Source organism: Typha latifolia, chromosome 2, assembly GCF_019914945.1.
Source record: "Typha latifolia isolate L0001 chromosome 2, TyphaL0001v2, whole genome shotgun sequence".
NCBI lineage: Eukaryota > Viridiplantae > Streptophyta > Magnoliopsida > Poales > Typhaceae > Typha > Typha latifolia.
The window spans coordinates 2,628,035-2,645,970 of NC_133087.1; the positions used below are offsets into that span (position 1 = coordinate 2,628,035).

At 36.5% G+C, this 17,936-nt stretch overlaps 3 protein-coding genes across 9 annotated transcripts; all 3 read right to left on the reverse strand.

Annotated features, from left to right (window-relative positions):
• Positions 1–366: 366 nt before the first annotated feature.
• LOC140782692 (stomatal closure-related actin-binding protein 1-like) lies at positions 367–9,103 on the reverse strand. 7 transcript variants are annotated; one of them, XM_073129410.1, is made up of 14 exons: positions 8,848–8,937; positions 8,708–8,757; positions 8,247–8,609; positions 7,952–8,080; positions 6,998–7,090; positions 5,654–5,794; positions 5,398–5,466; positions 5,134–5,217; positions 4,455–4,635; positions 3,214–3,330; positions 3,074–3,132; positions 2,596–2,730; positions 1,410–1,559; positions 367–809 (listed from the first exon to the last, which is right to left on the reverse strand). In XM_073129410.1, the coding sequence occupies exons 3-14, from the start codon at positions 8,529–8,531 to the stop codon at positions 771–773; spliced, it is 1,482 nt and encodes a 493-aa protein (XP_072985511.1). In that variant the 5' UTR covers positions 8,532–8,609; positions 8,708–8,757; positions 8,848–8,937; the 3' UTR covers positions 367–770. The 7 variants fall into 7 exon arrangements, with proteins under 7 accessions (XP_072985511.1, XP_072985510.1, XP_072985508.1 ...); XM_073129409.1 differs by having other exon boundaries at positions 8,247–8,599; positions 8,848–8,915; XM_073129407.1 differs by lacking the exons at positions 8,708–8,757; positions 8,848–8,937 and adding an exon at positions 8,940–9,103.
• Positions 9,104–10,313: 1,210 nt separating this feature from the next.
• On the reverse strand, positions 10,314–15,089 carry LOC140782792 (gamma carbonic anhydrase 1, mitochondrial-like). Its single transcript, XM_073129569.1, has 5 exons — positions 14,870–15,089; positions 14,035–14,178; positions 12,086–12,211; positions 11,294–11,445; positions 10,314–10,830 (listed from the first exon to the last, which is right to left on the reverse strand). Exons 1-5 carry the CDS (start codon positions 14,982–14,984, stop codon positions 10,597–10,599), a joined length of 771 nt encoding a protein of 256 aa, XP_072985670.1. The 5' UTR covers positions 14,985–15,089; the 3' UTR covers positions 10,314–10,596.
• Positions 15,090–15,684: 595 nt separating this feature from the next.
• LOC140782442 (UDP-glycosyltransferase 87A2-like) lies at positions 15,685–17,921 on the reverse strand. The gene is made up of 3 exons (XM_073128998.1): positions 17,434–17,921; positions 16,020–16,948; positions 15,685–15,919 (listed from the first exon to the last, which is right to left on the reverse strand). Exons 1-2 carry the CDS (start codon positions 17,888–17,890, stop codon positions 16,059–16,061), a joined length of 1,347 nt encoding a protein of 448 aa, XP_072985099.1. The 5' UTR covers positions 17,891–17,921; the 3' UTR covers positions 15,685–15,919; positions 16,020–16,058.
• Between the last annotated feature and the right edge of the window lie 15 nt (positions 17,922–17,936).

Below are 17,936 nucleotides of genomic sequence, written 5' to 3' on the forward strand. Positions count from 1 at the left end.
TATAAATATCCCAGTACCCTAATCAAAACAATATAGTGAACCCAAATATCCATTTCAGTATTCACATAAAAAAAAGCTAAAATTATGTACTCATTAGAATAATATGCTGTAGGATACGTTTGGAACTAAATCTAGATGAAATTCAATTGATTTTTCCAGATAAGCTACGCTGTTTAGAATATAACGAAATTTATCTAATTTTATTGCTCAGAACGAGGTAGTAGTTCGTTTTATTTCACCTATGCAGTTCAATAAGAATGTGATAAATATAAGAGTAAGTTTTGAGATTCAGAAAACTTATGAGTGGCAAGTACTCATTATATTTCATTTCATACACTGAATCCATTCAAATTAATTGAAATAATGTCGCTTAACTATTCCAAACCAATTGAATTTCACAGATCAAAAAGTTCCAAACAGCGTGTTATGTGTACCGTAAGTAATAGAATGACTTACTAACAGCTAGAATGATACAAATAATAACATCTGAGTTAAATTGGTCATCAATAGAACCAAAATGGGGGGGGGAAAAACATTGTAGATATCTAAAAGTTGGCACACCTTCTGAAATCATAAAATAGGGGAAAGTTGGTATAGCCTTATCAGAAGGCAAATAAAAGGATGCCCTGATGTTGCTTACCAGAAAGAATAAGAAAAACAAACGAACCAAAAGTTCATATAAGCTCAGTGCTGAAATCAATTCTCCTTAACGAGCCGCAGTGTCTCCGTTATGGACATGTATAAAACTCTACCAAAATACTTCATCATTTTCACCCAGGTGTCCTGTAACATGGCCCAGCAAGAACGATCTGGCACAAAAGTACAAATGACACAAAACCAAGTCGTTAGTACCAGTTGAAATAGAAAAAGAAAAAAGAATTCCTTGTTTGCATGCATGTGTAGTGGCAACTTATGGCTTCCCAATAGACTATACCACTTCCATTGGCGGAACTCCCAATCTTTGGCAAGGTAATCAAAGCGTCTCAACCAATAGGATACCAATCAAGAGACAATACAATTTCAGAAAAATGAGAGTAGAGAACGCATGAGAAAGATGTAGGTCAGCCTTTTATTTTGCTAATAAACCAAACACTTCCATTTGAGAGTTGAGACTTATTGCAAAACCAGCTCCTACATAAATATATCTGCATCTCCAGCTATTTGCACAAAAAAGTATTTAAATTTTGGTAATAGTAAAATTGAACTTTTAAAATGAGTATGAATATTTTTTATACTAGATGCATATCTTTTTATAATGGAGTGCTTACAATTCACATATAAGACTCATGGCAGAGATTTAAGTTATATGCAATTCATATATAAAACAGCAGAGGTTTAAGATTAGCATATACATCAACAACACGTTCATAAATGCAATATGGACCAACAAATATGTTAAAATGACTTACATTACAATCAATAGCAAATCTTCGTGCAAGCATGACTGCTGCATTTCTCTCCCTCACTGATTCAAAGGCTAATGTGAAGTGAAGGCCTTTCTTTGCTCGCCAAAAGAGTGCTTGAGCTGCAGCATTTCCACCACCTCTAGCCCCACATAGCTGAAGATAGCCAAATAAGGTTAGCCATATTGCCTCCAAATTTTCAACAAGCCAACATTTCATATGACCACAGGCTGATTGTAACCAACACTGAAAACATTCTAAGAACAAAAACAAATTTACTCAATCTGAAGGATGTGATACTAGAAAGAAACAAAGTAGAAAACATGGAAGGTAAAAGGGAAAACCAAGATAGCACACAGAACCATCAAAATATTAATATAAGTAGATCAATAGAACCACCAGTGAAAAGAAAAGGTGGACATTCACAAGAAAATAGTTGGTGAAACGAGTAGATCAATAGCACCACCAGTGAAGGCAGTAGCACAAAGAAACTTTGCAGTATTGTGCCAAAATGTAGATGATCCTCATGCAACTAGTGATAAGACCTTTTGCAAGTCAAGGCTGTTGATGAAAATCCTGACACGCTGTTACTACACTTCCCAAATTGTCACAAAATTTTCTAATAATTGAAACCATGGGTCAGATAGTTTTTGACACCCTAAAACACTCCATCTCTGAAATGGCAGGATTCCTGGAATTGACACAGCCAGTTGCCAGAGCATCCTTGATGAAGGCTTTAGATCCCTTATTTAACTATTTCTTGCAAACATGAGACAGGTTATAAAAGGAATATATTTTGTTCTGCAAAGAAATGCATCTTCTGCCATCCAAGCGCTTAAACTCTCTGTATTGAGAATCTAGAACTTGACAATTGATGCTTACAGAACTTTCCAGGAGATACATGTGATTTAAGGACTTGCATGAAGACAATAAGGAGGCAACCTGTATTTCTAAACTTGCATAAGAAACCAAGAAGATGCCTAAAACCAATGGTACCCTTGCTCAAGAAAACTATCCATGTTTAAAAATTATAATCATTTGGATTCATGGTAAATTGGGAGCATTCATCCAATTATAGCATGAGAATAAAGATTCATATCAAATCTTTAATTGTCTGATGTAGTTCACTGATCACTGAGGAACTTCAGAGTTCAGACTAGAAAAAACATCCATATCAAGCTTAGGTAACGACCTGCATTGATGAGGAATAAAATTCCTTTGCAATTATTGCCTTGCCTCTAGTAAGTTTCATTCTTAGTTTCCCAACATTAAGCACATGAATTGAATCAGATTGTTGATCATTGCCGTTCACTTGAATAATAACAACCTGCAGCAACAAGAGAGACATCCCAAAATACATTATTAAGAGCATTGAAAGTGTAATTATCAACTTTCACATATAAGGTAAATACAAGTAGGTAGTTAAAATAGACCAAATATTAAAAAATATGAATGTCACAAAGACGATTATTCAAGCCTTGGCACAATTATAGAGAAGGCAACTTAGTTAGACGATTGAACATGCGATGACTAAGTACACTCCATTGTACGCACTAATTAATAGAGATATTGTGATTTTGTACCATAATAGATAATATTTATTACGATTTATTTATTCGAGAAGATTCCCCATTGATTATACATCGCATCAGAAACAAGATGAGGCATACATTGAACTCGGTTTCAGGTTTTCGCACAAGTGCTTCTACATAACTTCCCAATCCTGCAGCTGTGTAGTAAACCAAGTTAGTCTGATACTGATATCATGAGAAGAGATAATTGCTTGAGATTGCAGGGTACATGAACCAACCAGGATCTATTGGGCCAGTTGTTGTCACTCTAACAATATCATCACCTAAAATAACTTCAGCTTGCAAGAACCAACCCACATCAAATGGTTCTGGAGCATACACTGATTTTGTTGCTCCTGCATTCAACCAGTTCAGGAACAAAAGATCAAAATAAAAACTAGAGTAGTCTAAAGCCTATACATTACATTCAGTGTTTGTCCAAGCAAGGTACACTTAATACGAGACAGAAAAAGTAAGTTAGAAATCCTTGTCAATAGTAAAAATAAGTTATCCAAGTAGTAATATATCTTAAGGGAATAGCATGTCAGCATAGTAAAATATAATGAAGCTGGCACTCTGGCAGTGCTATAAGTTTGTTAAAACTTTACCAAGAGGAATCAAATCATTAACATATGGTACAAACTGGAGCCTGTATTGATAGAAAGCAATTGCATCACCCTGATTTTAATTAATATTGTCAGATAAAATTCAATGGCTGCAGCAATTAGCTTCTTTCTGATTGTTGTCATTAGAGGATATACTCCTCAACTACTACGGCATTGAGTCAAAGTAAAGCATGGTGGAGGAAAGAATAAATTAGTAGGAGAAGTTTCATACTTCAGGAAAGAAAAAAGCCTTTAAGTGCATAGTCACACTGTGGAGAAATCCCTTATTCTACATTAGTACGATTTAACAACTCACGTGACCTCTCCATTTCTTATAATACAGTTGTGACATTGAAATAAAGATATGCAAGTTGATGCAAAAGGTAAAGTGATATTTGTAGTTTTGTACATCTCAAAAAGAAAACACAAAGTGACACATCTAAGCTATACCTCGTACCAAAAGCTTGGCAATGTGAAGGTAGAAAGTGAGGATAATATGGTTCATAATCTTCATACATCTGAACCATATTGCAACCAGAGTGCAATTCTGAAGGAAGAGCGGTCCATTTATCAAGTCCTTATACTAATTTGCCACAACCACTGAATTGTGTAAACAATAGAGAAAAGTAGGGTGACGGTTTTTGTTTTAACTCTTATTTAAAACCAAAAGGATAAATAGTAAGTTATTTCAAATTTGGTTATCCCCATTAGGATTAATCAGTTGAAGTATAGTCTTAATTCTTAACAGGACAGATTCCAAACAACGTTGAAGACACCAAAACTAGTATACAAATTTTACTAGAGTCAACAATCTAACTAAAATAGTTAAAGAGCAATATCTGAAAAGATAAAAGACATGATTACAATTCATATACCTGTAATAAGTTCTTTCTTGCTTCCTTGAGGTTGCATACGATACCATTGGATTGAAAATTTTGAGATGTCTGGAGTTGTACTGGTTCGAGGAATGATATGCAAAGATGAGCCTAAACTTTCAAGACCCTCAAACTCATACAAGTTATTCTTATTTTCCTCACTCTTTTTGGTCATTGCCAACTGAAAAAAGAAGAAAAGCAAAAACGATTTAGAAAAAAAAAAAAAATCACATACAGATTTCATTGTTGTCAGAATTTGCATATTTTACTAAATAGATTACTATCTCCTGTTAATATGTACTTGAAAGTGAGTAAATATTTATCAAAATATAAATGATTCAAATAACATAGCAAATCTCAAAAAGCAATTAGAGAAGAAAGAATAGAGACACATTGGACATTACAAAAAGCAACTACAAATAAAATTAACTTAAAAATATAACAAGATCAATAGTATAGGAAAAGAGTTTTTTTAATGCTCAGAGCCTTATAGGCGCATGAATGACAAGTATCAAAAGCAGATGAAAAAACACAGTAGTAACTATGAGAAGCAAAGAGTAAGGCAGTAAAAACTAGATAGGAAAAAGAGCATGAAAATAATTGCCTAATTGGTATATCTAGATAATCAGCAAATTTATGAGTTTTACTTAGCAAAAGAAAGCTTGGTCATAAGATATACCTCCTTGCGAAGATGAATAGAATTTAAGCACCTCTCTTTGAGCTGATCACGTAATATTTGGATCTCATGATCCATGTCCATTACCTAAAAAGGTATTAATAATTGCATTAGGAACAAAAATACAAAAAAAAATTGTTATATGTCAAGTGAAATATGCCACTCAAAACAACGACATTCCAAGTGCAAATAAATGGAGGCATGAAGACAAACTAAGTGAAGGTAAAACTGTCAGCTTCACCCTACAATTAAGCATTATAAATGTACCTTGCTAGGATAATGCAGCATCTTGATTCTTCGGGCTTCATGAACTTCTGTCCTGAATTTCTGCACATCCTTTGAGTTTTGGAAAAATGAAAAATCATGTCACATAACTAAGGTTGAAAACTTGAAATGCATAGAACAAGGACAAAAACACAAGCGAAAGCATAGCAAGTTAAAAATGGTATGTGACAGAATTTAGGCTGTCAAAAGGTCTTCAAACAGAAATATCCAAGGTTAATTGATCTTTAAAATCTTGCACCTGCTTCTCTGCTTGTCCATGCAACATTTCCTGCTCGTGAATTACTTGTTCAACTCTATGAACTGCTTCCCGAGCTCTTTCAATCTCTTTATGAGCATTAGCCCTTTCTTCTTCAACAATTCTTTTGGCATCTTCAGAAGCCTAAAACCAGAAGTAGCAGAAAGATAAAGCTAAAGCATGAAATTGCTGGTAATTATAATTCAGAACAGATTTGGAACAGCAAAAGGTTGCATATGAGTAGTAATTGTTCACATTATGTTGATTTTAGATGTTAAACTAAAAATTTAGGATATTGACTGTAGGTAGCATTTTGTAAGATAATCTTTGGTGTAACAAGTGTTTCTATTTGTGCCATTAGAAAGGTCTAAGCAAAACCAAAATTATATAATTTAGATATTTGATTAAAATTATTCAATTGCTTTTATTTAATAACTGTGCCTATAATCTAGTGAAGACTTTTGATCCGATGCACAAGCAAACATCTGGATTATCTCATTCATACATAATGGCACACACCTAAAGCGTCATTTATTTCAGGAATAAGATTAATTCTAGAATATATATTATTCTTTATTATTCTTAAAATAAGGTCTTTATTTCAGAAATAATTATTCTTATGTTTACTTGTATTCTAAAATAAGGGTATAATAATTATTTTTGATGTGGTATAAAGTGAAGAAAAAGATTTAAAAAAATTCTATTTTTAAAAAATTACCATGAATACTCTATTTGATATAGAGTAGGTTGATGAGATAAATATCAAAGGTAAATTAATAATTGGGTTAGTATGTGATATAAGATGTAATTTTGATAAATAGTGTTTGTATTCTAGAATTGGGTTATTACGATATTTAGCTGTTATTCTAGAATTGAGTTATTATGATGTTTAACTGTTATTCTAAAATAAGGAGCTATATTCCAAAATAAGAATTTAAGATATCAATTGAGAATAAAAGTCATAAAATATTTTCAGAACCTAACAAAATAAAGCTCCTTAGTGTAAAATCTTCCATGCTTCCCATTTTGAAGGTACTAAACTTCTTCAGCTTCCATTTACCTCAAGATCTTCAATGTCAAGCTTTTGAAGCTCTGCCAAGTAGATGCTGATACAGAGTTTGGTAAGGAGGAGTTTTGGTAAATCTATAGGAGACTTAAATGGCAAAATCTATTAACAGAATGGCAAGGAAAAACTAGAAATAATTTATCTTGCTTAGCAAATCCTTCCTCAATTAGATTTTATATGATTTGACACATAGATGAGTCATCTAATGCTGCACATTTTGTTAACACAAGGTTAATATGCATGTGCATGAAGTCTTACTAAAAATAATCATTGAGCACTACCAGCTTAAGAGAAGTCGCCAACTTTTTTACTTCTGATTTCTGCCGGAGCAACTCTCCTTCCCTTTGGGACAGCTGAACTGCTAAAGATTCCACCTGCAAGAAGAATGAGAAAGAAGAGAAAGGACTGCCTTGTTAGAAAGAAGAAAAACAAGCATTTATAAATGAAAATTACCATAAATGAAATGAAACACTTTAAGATTAGCGTGCTGTAACAAGACAACTAGTATCATCAGAATACTTTCCAAAATCAAATTAAAAAACTATGTATGAGATCGACCAAATTGAACAACTGCTAGGTCAAGATCATGTTGTTCATTGGGAATTGAAGAGGGGAGAATGAGCAGACATCGAACAATTAATTTCAATTTCTCGTTGTTCTTTTGGTTAAAATGCTGTGCGACTCGGAGGACATAAGACTGATTGGTCAGGTCAAAAATCTTGCTGATATAAACCTAACAAAGCAGATCAATAATATGTAAGATATTTCCAATTTGATCAGTCTCTATTGCACAGACAAATTCATTTGATTAAATAAAATCAAATTTGCTGCTGTCGGTGAATAAGTTATTCCCTTACTTATGCTCATCTATGAGACCTGAATACTTCACAAAAAAAAAATATTTGCTGTTATTGGCACATGATTAATAGAGCTGCTCCCTGGGCATGGAATGGATATATGTTTGATATTTCCACCAAGAATCATAACTTCATGACAGTCCTGTGCTGCAGAATATTTTCAGTCTGGGGCCTCTGGGCCCTTGCATGTGCCCGTGCATGGTGATTTATCAAAAACAAATCAACTCCAAGAAGAGGAGAGTTCCCATCTCATGAGTTTTAAGACAGCTATCTCAAAAATCCATAGATGTATGGGAGGAACATAAATACATGAAGCAGTAGTAGTGCAGTACAATAAGAAATATTGAATAATTGATAAAGATAACAAAAGAAACCAACCATAGTGATAGACTCCTCAACTTCATCCTTATTCCTACCCACTACATGTGCTCTCAGCAACTCTAGTATGTCCCTAAGTTTCTTGATAAGAACATCTCGCTCCAAGAAAGCCACCTGTCTCCAACTAACCTGAGATTTCAAGCAGTATTCAAGTTAATACACAACACACTACAATGCCTTTAATTATTCAACTGATTACTAGTCGCACATCAAAAAACTCAATTGATTGAGGATTCGTAACATCTATGATATTTAGAGTTCTTAGAAAAACTTTGTGAATTGATGGGTGACAAACCTCATCAGACAACCAGGTAGCAGTGTTGAGACCCTTCTCAAATTTCCTCGTCAAGTCACGAACAGAAGGACGCTGCCGCCGCTCGAGCAGCTCTGTGGTCTCCTTTGCAACAATCTCTTTAAGGGGTTGCCCTTCCGAGTCATTTTTGGGCTCGATTATTATACTTTCAGCCCCAATCTTGTAGCTTGGGAATTTATTAGAATAGAAGTTGATGCGCGATGAGACCAAACGAACTGCTTCCCTCTGCATCTTGCTGTCTCCATTAGCCTTGGTCGTTCTTGTCATCTACCCAAAATTGTAGACAACTCTTTTCTTGATCAAAACTAAGATACGAACTGGAACGCCATTATCTGCTACAATTCACTAAAAGAGCACATTTAGCAACACTCCTGAATTCTTTTCCAGAAACTCAAAAGATAATCTTTTTCTAAAAGAAATCACTTAAACAAGCAAGAATCAACCTCAAAAAAGAAAGTAGGAGTCAGGATACGAACAAGTACATCATCATTTGCTGCAATTAACAAAAATAAAATGCAAATTGTGCATGAAATCTATGACATTGTATGTCCAAAGGCTAAAAGACCTCCAAAACCCTACAAACCTAGAGATAGAGATAAAATCAACATTAATTCACCGAAAAACCTTGACCTGAAGAGGAACCCTAACTTCAAATAGAACTAGTAGTACGCTTACCGAGATCAAAGAAATGGCGACTCCTTTTTAGCCTCCTCCTTCTTGTTCTAGAAGAACGGGAGGATTTGGTGGTAAGAAGGAAAGAATTCTGAAATTTTTTCGCTCGCAGTCACTTTTTTCAAAAGCGAAGGACCCTAAAATTACTCGAATGAGAGAGACGCTTCGGTCCTCAAAAGGTTATCTTTGCTTTCCGATTCGGGCAGGGGCCCACCAAGGCATCAAGGCCCAGTGGCCCATCCATTGATGGACGATCGGATCGTATGCAACCTCAGTTGCAGGAAGAGGTGGCAATTTATTTTCTTAGCCGGGTTGACTACATATCTTAATGAAACGTTATCGATTTAAAAACTTGGTTATTTGACTAAGTTTATTTAATCCATTTAATTCATTTAAAAGTAAATATACTTAAAATAAATTAGACAAATGCGCATTTGCTATTGCCTCTCCCTGTACATTAATATATGTCTGGTTGCAATTCTTAAATAACTGATGGCATGTATCCAACGTGGCATGTTTAACTAATACCAAATTAATTAATATAAAAAAACTGTGCATGCTTAACCTTAAATAGGTTCGAGTTGGTACCTTTTGGTTGGCTGCAAGAGAATTCAGCCAATAAAAAAGATGCCAAATGTCTGGGATGTAGTATGAGGTCTTGCAGCCGGGATGCAGGGGATCTGGCTTACTCTTGTGCTGGAGTGGTGTGAAGCAGACATTGATGGCTAAATGCTTGCCGTGAATTCGGGGAATGCCAATCAACAACTGTCACGTGGCCCCACGGACAATTATCGTCCGATATTTGGATCCAACGCTACGCCTCCGTGGAACGGACCGTTACGGCCCATACGACTAGCTTCTGATCAAATCCGTCGAGAAACGTCTCCTGGTGAATTGACGATGACTAGGACAGTAGGACGACCTTAAAATTTAAATTATAGCATTTGATTATATTTGATAATATTTGATAGGGTTAATTACGCACATGTTTAACGAAAACATCAAATAACTATTTAGCATTAATTTTTCTCAGTTGGAAAAAGGATTCTTTAAACGTAAAATAAGATTGATGACAGATTTGAATTTATACATGAGAAGGTGACGAATTTCTTTCCTTAATTAATGAATAATAATCCATAAATGTGATCAGGATAGTTCCTTATTGTGCTGGGATTCTAATGGGCCCCAGCCCAACAATTATACTGGACATGATGAAAAGAGTTCAAAGATTATGGATGAGAACCCTATACTGTAGCTCAAATAATCTGAATCATTTAACCAGCATCTGAGATTTTGAATTTGTTGAGCTGTATTAAAAGGAATAACTTCACCGTTATATAGGCGTATGAACTTTTTAATGTTGATTGCTGTCGAAGATGGCATCAATAACCTTTACGTAATTCCTATTAAACTCTGAAGGACTGAAAGAGGTTGATGTGATATCATGTAAGTACATGGCCGATCCTGGAATAAACTTCGACCAGAAATTATTGGGATGGCAAAAAGTAGAAATAGACTACCGAATTCAATAAACATCCCTATTAAACAGCAGCTTCCCACATCAGTCTTGTGAAGAGGGGAGACTACCTTAGATCAAAATATACTTGGTAAGAAGGTTTGGAAGAATTGTCCGGTAGGATGTTGTCAGGGAAGAATCAGCTCAGGAGGGCGGGACCTCCTGGACGACTCCAAGCATGGAATTGTATTCTTCATCTCTACGAGCAAATTTCTTGTGCAACACCTTCTTAAACTCGACTTCATCGAAGGTTTTCGCATTCTCAGCAGCATGCACCAGAGCCAAATTGGAATAATTTGTAGCAGACTGGGAGAAGAAAGCAGCAATCTCTTCCTCAGTCAGCTTTCGCATAAACTTTGCAGGGTTACCACCCCATACCTGATTTTATCACAAAAGCCTTTAATCAATACAAAGAGATAGAATGAAATATAGTGAAAGCCCATCATAGTTGATATTGTTAATGTTTTTCAATGTGACAAATGGTAAAAGTGGAAATGTGTGCTTCTCCAAAGTATGGTCAATTGGTACTTCGAACATTTTTCGTTCAACCTAGATGACTAAATCATGAGTAACGAATTATGAAGGGCATCTTGCAATATCACCACTACAAGAAAACTTTACAAGTAGCCTGGAGAATCAATGAAGACTGCTAAGATGCCCCTTGAAAATGTTCTCAAAATCAAGTAAATCAAAGAAAACTTCTGGAAGAATTATTTTCACCACTTTTTGGATTCATTTGTTTCTCTGAGTACTATTTGATATGTGCTATTGAGTTGGCTACTTTAGTTAGAATAAGTAAATACTTCAAATGAAAAGGTTAAGTAAAGCACCAGCTAACAACCTCTCCACAAGGGATCTTCGTATTCTGTCTCACAAGAGCTCCAGCAGCAACCATACTGTTTTTCTCCACAACAACCCCATCCAGCAGGGTTGCGCCTGTACCAATAAAAGATTCATCCTCCACAGTGCATCCATGTAATACAGCACTGTGACCTGTCAATTGAGATCTCAGAAAAATTAAGAACCCTTCAAATTAAGTTGCCAAGGCAAACCAAATAAACTACCTGCAATCTGACAGTTCAGTCAACACCACAGGAATGAGATGCATCCATGATTTAGATATGATTTATCCTACTTCCAAATGTTCAGCACATAATATATGAACCCACATGTTGGATAGTTATCACAAGTGATAAGACGGTGTCTGGAGTTTTCTTTATATTACTGTTAGGTTGAGAAGGTGAAATAAGCTTGTGGACAAATTATCTCTCATCATTGGTCCTTATCCTGGTGCTCACCCTTCAACTCAAGAAGTGAAAATAAATATTTAAGATAAAACATGATAAACTTGGTTTGATGAGGTTCTGTTGTAATTTCCTATTGTGTCGACAATCTCCCATAGTCCCACTGGGGTTCACGGTTAGTGTCCATCTCAAAAGTCAAAACCAAACAGGTCATTAGTCACACAAATCATGACCTAGTAAGTATTAGTAACAGTATGAGGATCAATTATGAAAAAAATAAGTGGGAAATAGCGGAAATAGAAAATGAAAAACAAAATGTAAATATATGGCAGATATGATGATCAGTCATTATGGAACAATAACTAGAGCAAACTACAAAGCACATTTACCTACTGTAACATTGTCCCCAATGATGGTCGGTAAAACCTTTCCACTTAGATTGGACTTGGCTACATGCACAAGAGAATTGTCCTGTATATTAGTCCCAGATCCGATTCGAACACTATTCACATCGCCTATAGAAGAAAATGTTGAGAAGATGTCAACTAAAGAAGAAATGCGAACAGAAAAGGGTAGCAGATAAAATATTAAAATCTCAAATAGAAGAGTCGTATGACTAAAAGTTATGAAATAACCAATAACTCATTACCATTTTCAATAAATCTTATGACTGTCAACTAGGTAAAAAGACAAATTCCTGAAAACGCAACAGAAAAAAAAAACTGGCAATCAGTAACACCAACGTTTCTCTGTCAGTCCTTGAACTATGTAACCTGGTAATATTCAACTGCCCATACAAAGGAATCTCGTTCTCTTATACTATGAACAAGAAAGATTATCCTTTTTCCACACAGTACAGCTTCCATATTTCAGCATCATAAGACAAGATATACATTGGTCTAGGACGTACTAAAGAATCAACTTAGTAATTTTATATAGTTTAGAAGAAACAATGAGTTCCTATTGAATATTGTCAATTTTGAATAACCTAATGATACAAGGCCGACTTTTCAGTTGCATACATACTTCGGACAATTCATGAGTTAAGTTTCTGGATATCTAAAAAGTTAATCGTTACTGGAGAAAAAGTATGCCTGAAATTAAAGTAAAACTGCTTGGAGGAAGAAAAAAACTACTTTTATGTTCGTTTATAGTGGAAGATTATATGAGTCTATGACCATTCTCTAAGACGAACTGCAAGGCCTACAAAAAAAGATCAACAAAAGTATGATTGAGTACAATAACAGGTGGACCCTTTGGTATGACACCAGCCAGTATCAAAACTTAGAATAGTCATAACCAACAAAGAGAATCAAATGACAAATATCAAAATATGAAAAAGACTTCAAATTAAGATCACCAAATCAACAGTAAACTGAACAAAGGAAAGATTGCTAGAATCAAGGATATCAAAATGTATGAGTAGATTCAAAAAATAACAAGAAAAATCTCAAAACTAATAACAAATTTGTAGATCAGAAAATAATTTAAGCCACAATTGACTTAGCCTTCTTCTGTTTGCATGAACACTTGCATGAACAGGAAGTCTTATATTAAAAGAAAAATGTATGTAGATATTTTTCCAAAATTTAAAATTCATATTAGAAAAGAAACACTTAAAGTAAAGCTTAAAGGAACCTGTCCTTCATATTTGAAGACTTTAACTCCAAATCTCAGTAGAAGTTCTAATACATCAAATTTTCAGCAGTTTTAAATAGGAAATGGCACATAAGAATAATATCACGTTCCAATTATGTCGCAAGAGATTCAAATTGCAAGACATTACTGAAACTCATCTTTTGCACAACATAGAGGTTCCAACTGTCATTGTGTCAATTGTCACATTCTTGAAAAGGTGGAGAAAGTATTATTGATACGAAATTATTACTGATACCAAGATCCACAAATAAGAATTAGGAGGGAGGAGTTTGGGCAAACAAAAACACATCAGCAAAGATGTAAACTTCAAGAATGTTCTTCTGTGGAGCAGTTCCACTTTAGAACAAAACAGCCATTTTCTGAAATTTTGAAACTCGCAGGATTTTAAAATTTTATTACAAAACAGATCAGTGTAATCCTACAGCATCAGAAATTCTATGAAGATTCTCCAGGCAAATGAAGGAATAATCATCAGCTGAGGAAATGAAAACAATATATGCAAAATCTATAATTAGATGTCACCAAACTTATTCTTAACTGAAGACTAATGCACATTAGTCAACCAACAGATCAAGTCAATGATGATTCCTTTTGTGAAGAAAGAACGAAATAGATAGAATACATTAAGATAAGGTTGAGCATGTATAGATCATGGTCAATTTCTAAGCAAGAACTGTACCTCTCAAAACACAACCATACCAAATTGAAGAGCCCTGTCCAATTTGAACATCTCCGATGACTGATGCACTAGGAGCCACAAATGCATCTTTGTGGACATTGGGAACTTTATCAAAGATGTTCATTAGTGTCCGATGCCTTGACACTGACATTATAATTTAACAGAAGAAGATCAGCCATCTGCTTGAATTCTGAACTGGCTTTCTGAAGATAAAATTTATAACATAATGCACGGCCAAATTCCAACTATCAAAGAATAATATCTCCTAAGATTCCAGAACTTAGAACAAAAAAGAAAAGAAAAGAAAAGCAAATACGAAGACAGACGTTAAGTAGATGTCAACAGTATTTGCTTTACAATTTTAGAAGTTCGCCACCATATGCGAAAAAATACGCACTTACTAGATATAAGAATAATAAATCAATCATGGATCCGTACATGGTTAGATATGTAGGGATTGCATAATCTTGTATCTGAAAAGGCCGTTCTATTGTCTACTCATGGGAGATAGATTATGTGGATCAGTGGATGTGATAAAATATCTTAGTGTTAAATAGAAAGGAGACCATTATCCATATACATTGCAAAATACGATCTTGCACTCCATTTCTTAATCAGGCATCTCAAAAATATATTGCATCACCATTTAGGGGCACGAGCACGAGATCAAATTCTAGGCGAAGCGATTCTAACTAAAAGCTCAAAGAGCAAGTAGCACAAACCGATCCAAAATTGGTTCTTTCGGTATCTGATCTCGATAGATAACTGAAAATAAATCAGGCGAAATCGAGTGCAAGAGAAGGAATCCTATATTGGGGGATTGATTAGTGCTTACGCTGCTCATGGAAGTAGTAGTTGCCCTGGAGGCGGCATCCGAGGCGATCGATGGCTTGGCCGGTCTCGCGAACCCAGAATCCAACAGCGTAGATGGCCTTTCGCAGAGTTCCCATCTGACCTAGGGGCCGAGGAAGCCAACTAGAGAAAGAAAGTGATATCGGTGGGGTTTTGTTGAGAGAGAGAGAGAGACGAGAGCTGGGGCCTGGAGGAGAGCAGTCGGGCCGTCGGGGGGTTCGGGTTTATGTCACAGTAAAATTACGATCGTGCCCCAAATCTATATGACTCTTAAAACGGACGGCCGGATGTAGCTTTCAGTGCTATTCTCATTTTTCATGTATTTTTTGGAATATTTAAATACAGGGAGTAATTATAATCATGATAAAAAAAATTTGCTTGCTAAAATGTGAAAAAAAAAAGAGAGGGATTAAGGCTAAATACTGATAACTCCATTGATGCTTCAGGAAAGCGTGATGTTCTCTTCTTCTTTTATGAGTACTACTGTGGTCATTAATCATCTCGATCAAGAGAAAACTTGGTCGTTTAAATGTGAATAAGAAGAAGAATTAATGTCAAATACTAAATAAAAATGCTCTGATGCTTCAGCAAAGTATCGGTGTTCTCTTTTTTTAAGTGTATTTTGGTAATTATGTTGGTTAAGAGACAACAAGCTTATTTCCAAGATAGCCTACAAATAATAAAGGATTTCTAATCTATGAATAGGGATTCTTTATTCTTAACCATAACTCTCTTTTCTTCCAGAATAATAACTTAATACTTCTCTATCTTGTAGTACGCCCAGAGACAGTGTCATTATGAAACTCATCAGCATAAAGCAGCAAATATATAAAATTCTAGAAATATGCATCCAAACCTAACATTGCTATCTGCACAAGTATTAACTATAGCAGCAAAACAAGGTTCCAACAACCATTAAACTAAAAAGACAAACAAAAGTGTCAAAATTAAGCTAATAGTTCTAGTCCAGAGGATCCCTTTAGCATCAACTTGACTCTCTTTTGGATCTCAGCACTTTTGGTCCATGTTCAACCTACAAACATAGAATAAATTCGATGAATACCTCGTAGTGCACAAACCATTTATATATATTTATGTAGGGTTTACGCACTAATTAAAGAAGGAAATCTCACATTATGCTTTAATGCTATATAGATAGCCAATGTTATCAACTAATTGGTTTCAATGCACTCTCGCTCTCTTATCTCTCTCACCCTTTGTGCACAACTTATCACACCCTGAACAAACTTATCTACGTTAGCATCTGAAGACCCCTTCTCTTCCACTGCTGCATGGCACTTCTTCTTCAGCTCGCCTGCCCTTCTTCTCATCTCCACACTCTCCTCTCCCTTCATCACCCTCTTCACACCACTCTCAACCACCTCCCTCCTCACAACTCCTCCATCATCCGCTCCATCCCTCAACCTCACACCAACTCCCCAATCATCCACAATTATATTGCTGTTCGGGTACTGATCCCACATCAAAGGAAAGGCGATCACCGGTACGCCGGCGTGCACCGCTTCTAAGGTCGAATTCCAACCGCAGTGCGACAAGAATCCCCCGACGGAAGGATGCCGTAAAACAGACAGCTGTTCGCACCACGACACAATGAGTCCTTCATCTTTATCTCCGATGAGCTCCTGGATTCGCGAGTGCTCTTCGCGAACTGCCCACAAGAAGGGAGAGCCACTTGCGGACAGTCCCAATGCCAGCTCTTCCATTTGTGGCGTGGGGACGGGCAAGAAGCTGCCTAATGAGACGTACAAGATTGAGTTCACGGGCTTGGAGTCCAACCATTTGGTGTAGGGATGAGTTAATATTGGTGAGTTATAAGGGATGGAGGGGCCGATTGGGTGGACGGGGATTTGAATCTTGGATTGGAGGGAATCCATGGCGTGGCTCTCGAGCTCGTAGAAGGAGGTGAAGAGGAGGCTTTGAGCTGTGAAAGACCAAGATATGGAGTCTGTGAAACTTTGAATGCAGCCTCTTGAGGAATCTAAGGATGAATTTGGAAGATCTTTTGGAATGTAGTCTAGAAGATCACTTGCTGCTCCAGCTCCTGCAAAAGTTTTTAAGGATCACTCATATGAGCAGAGCATGGATTAACGATGATTGCAACGTTGATCATATGAGCATAATTTATGGAACTTTAATTTAAACTCGACAATTCTAAAATATATTTTCCTTCTTAAACTAAAATTTCTCAATACTTTCGGTCATAGTAATGATACTTTCTATTGGTTTGATATAATATTATCATATAATTTTAGCTATTAAATAAGAAAAGAGAAAGTAGAGGTCACTGATATTGAATCAATCGTGTTTAAACAAATAGTTTGGTGGGCATCAAAAGAGAAAGCTTACCTAATGGCATCAAGTTGTAGAAGATATTAAATAAGTAAAATTGGTTATCGTAGTTAGTTGATCTTACATTATGCTGCTGTTAATCAATGGGATCAAGAAACGTGGGGCTCATTAAGGCACCAAAATGCATGATCGAAATTTCGTGCAGCCATGGGTGTAGACGATCGACGATCTGCCTACCTGCTTCAATATTGCTGAGCTCGTAAAGCGCGAGCAGCTCCGTCGCCGCCTGCGGGAAGATCGCCGCCACCGGCAGACCCCTCCTCCTCCCTATCTCCGGCGCCCAGGGGAGGAGCGAGTCGGCGAGCACGAAATCGGCCGGGGGCCGTAGCCGGCCGAGGAGCTCATCGACCTGCTCCCCCATCTTGGTGAGGACGGCGCGGACGAACGCGGGGAGGTCGACGCCGCGGTGGCGCTCGGAGGGGAGGACGTCGGGGATGGGGAGGAAGCGAAGGTTGTCGGGAATCGTGGAAGAGGGAGAAAGGAGGCGGAGCCACTCGCGGGTGAGGACGAAGGTGACGTGGATACCTCGGGAGGCGAGGCGACGGCAGAGGTGGAGCATGGGGTTGACGTGGCCGCGGCCGGGGTAGGGAATGGCGACGAGGTGGGGGATGGAGGAGGTCGAAGAGGATTCCATTTTGGTTCAGTGCAATGGATGAAGGATTGATGGGTTGAAATTGTTT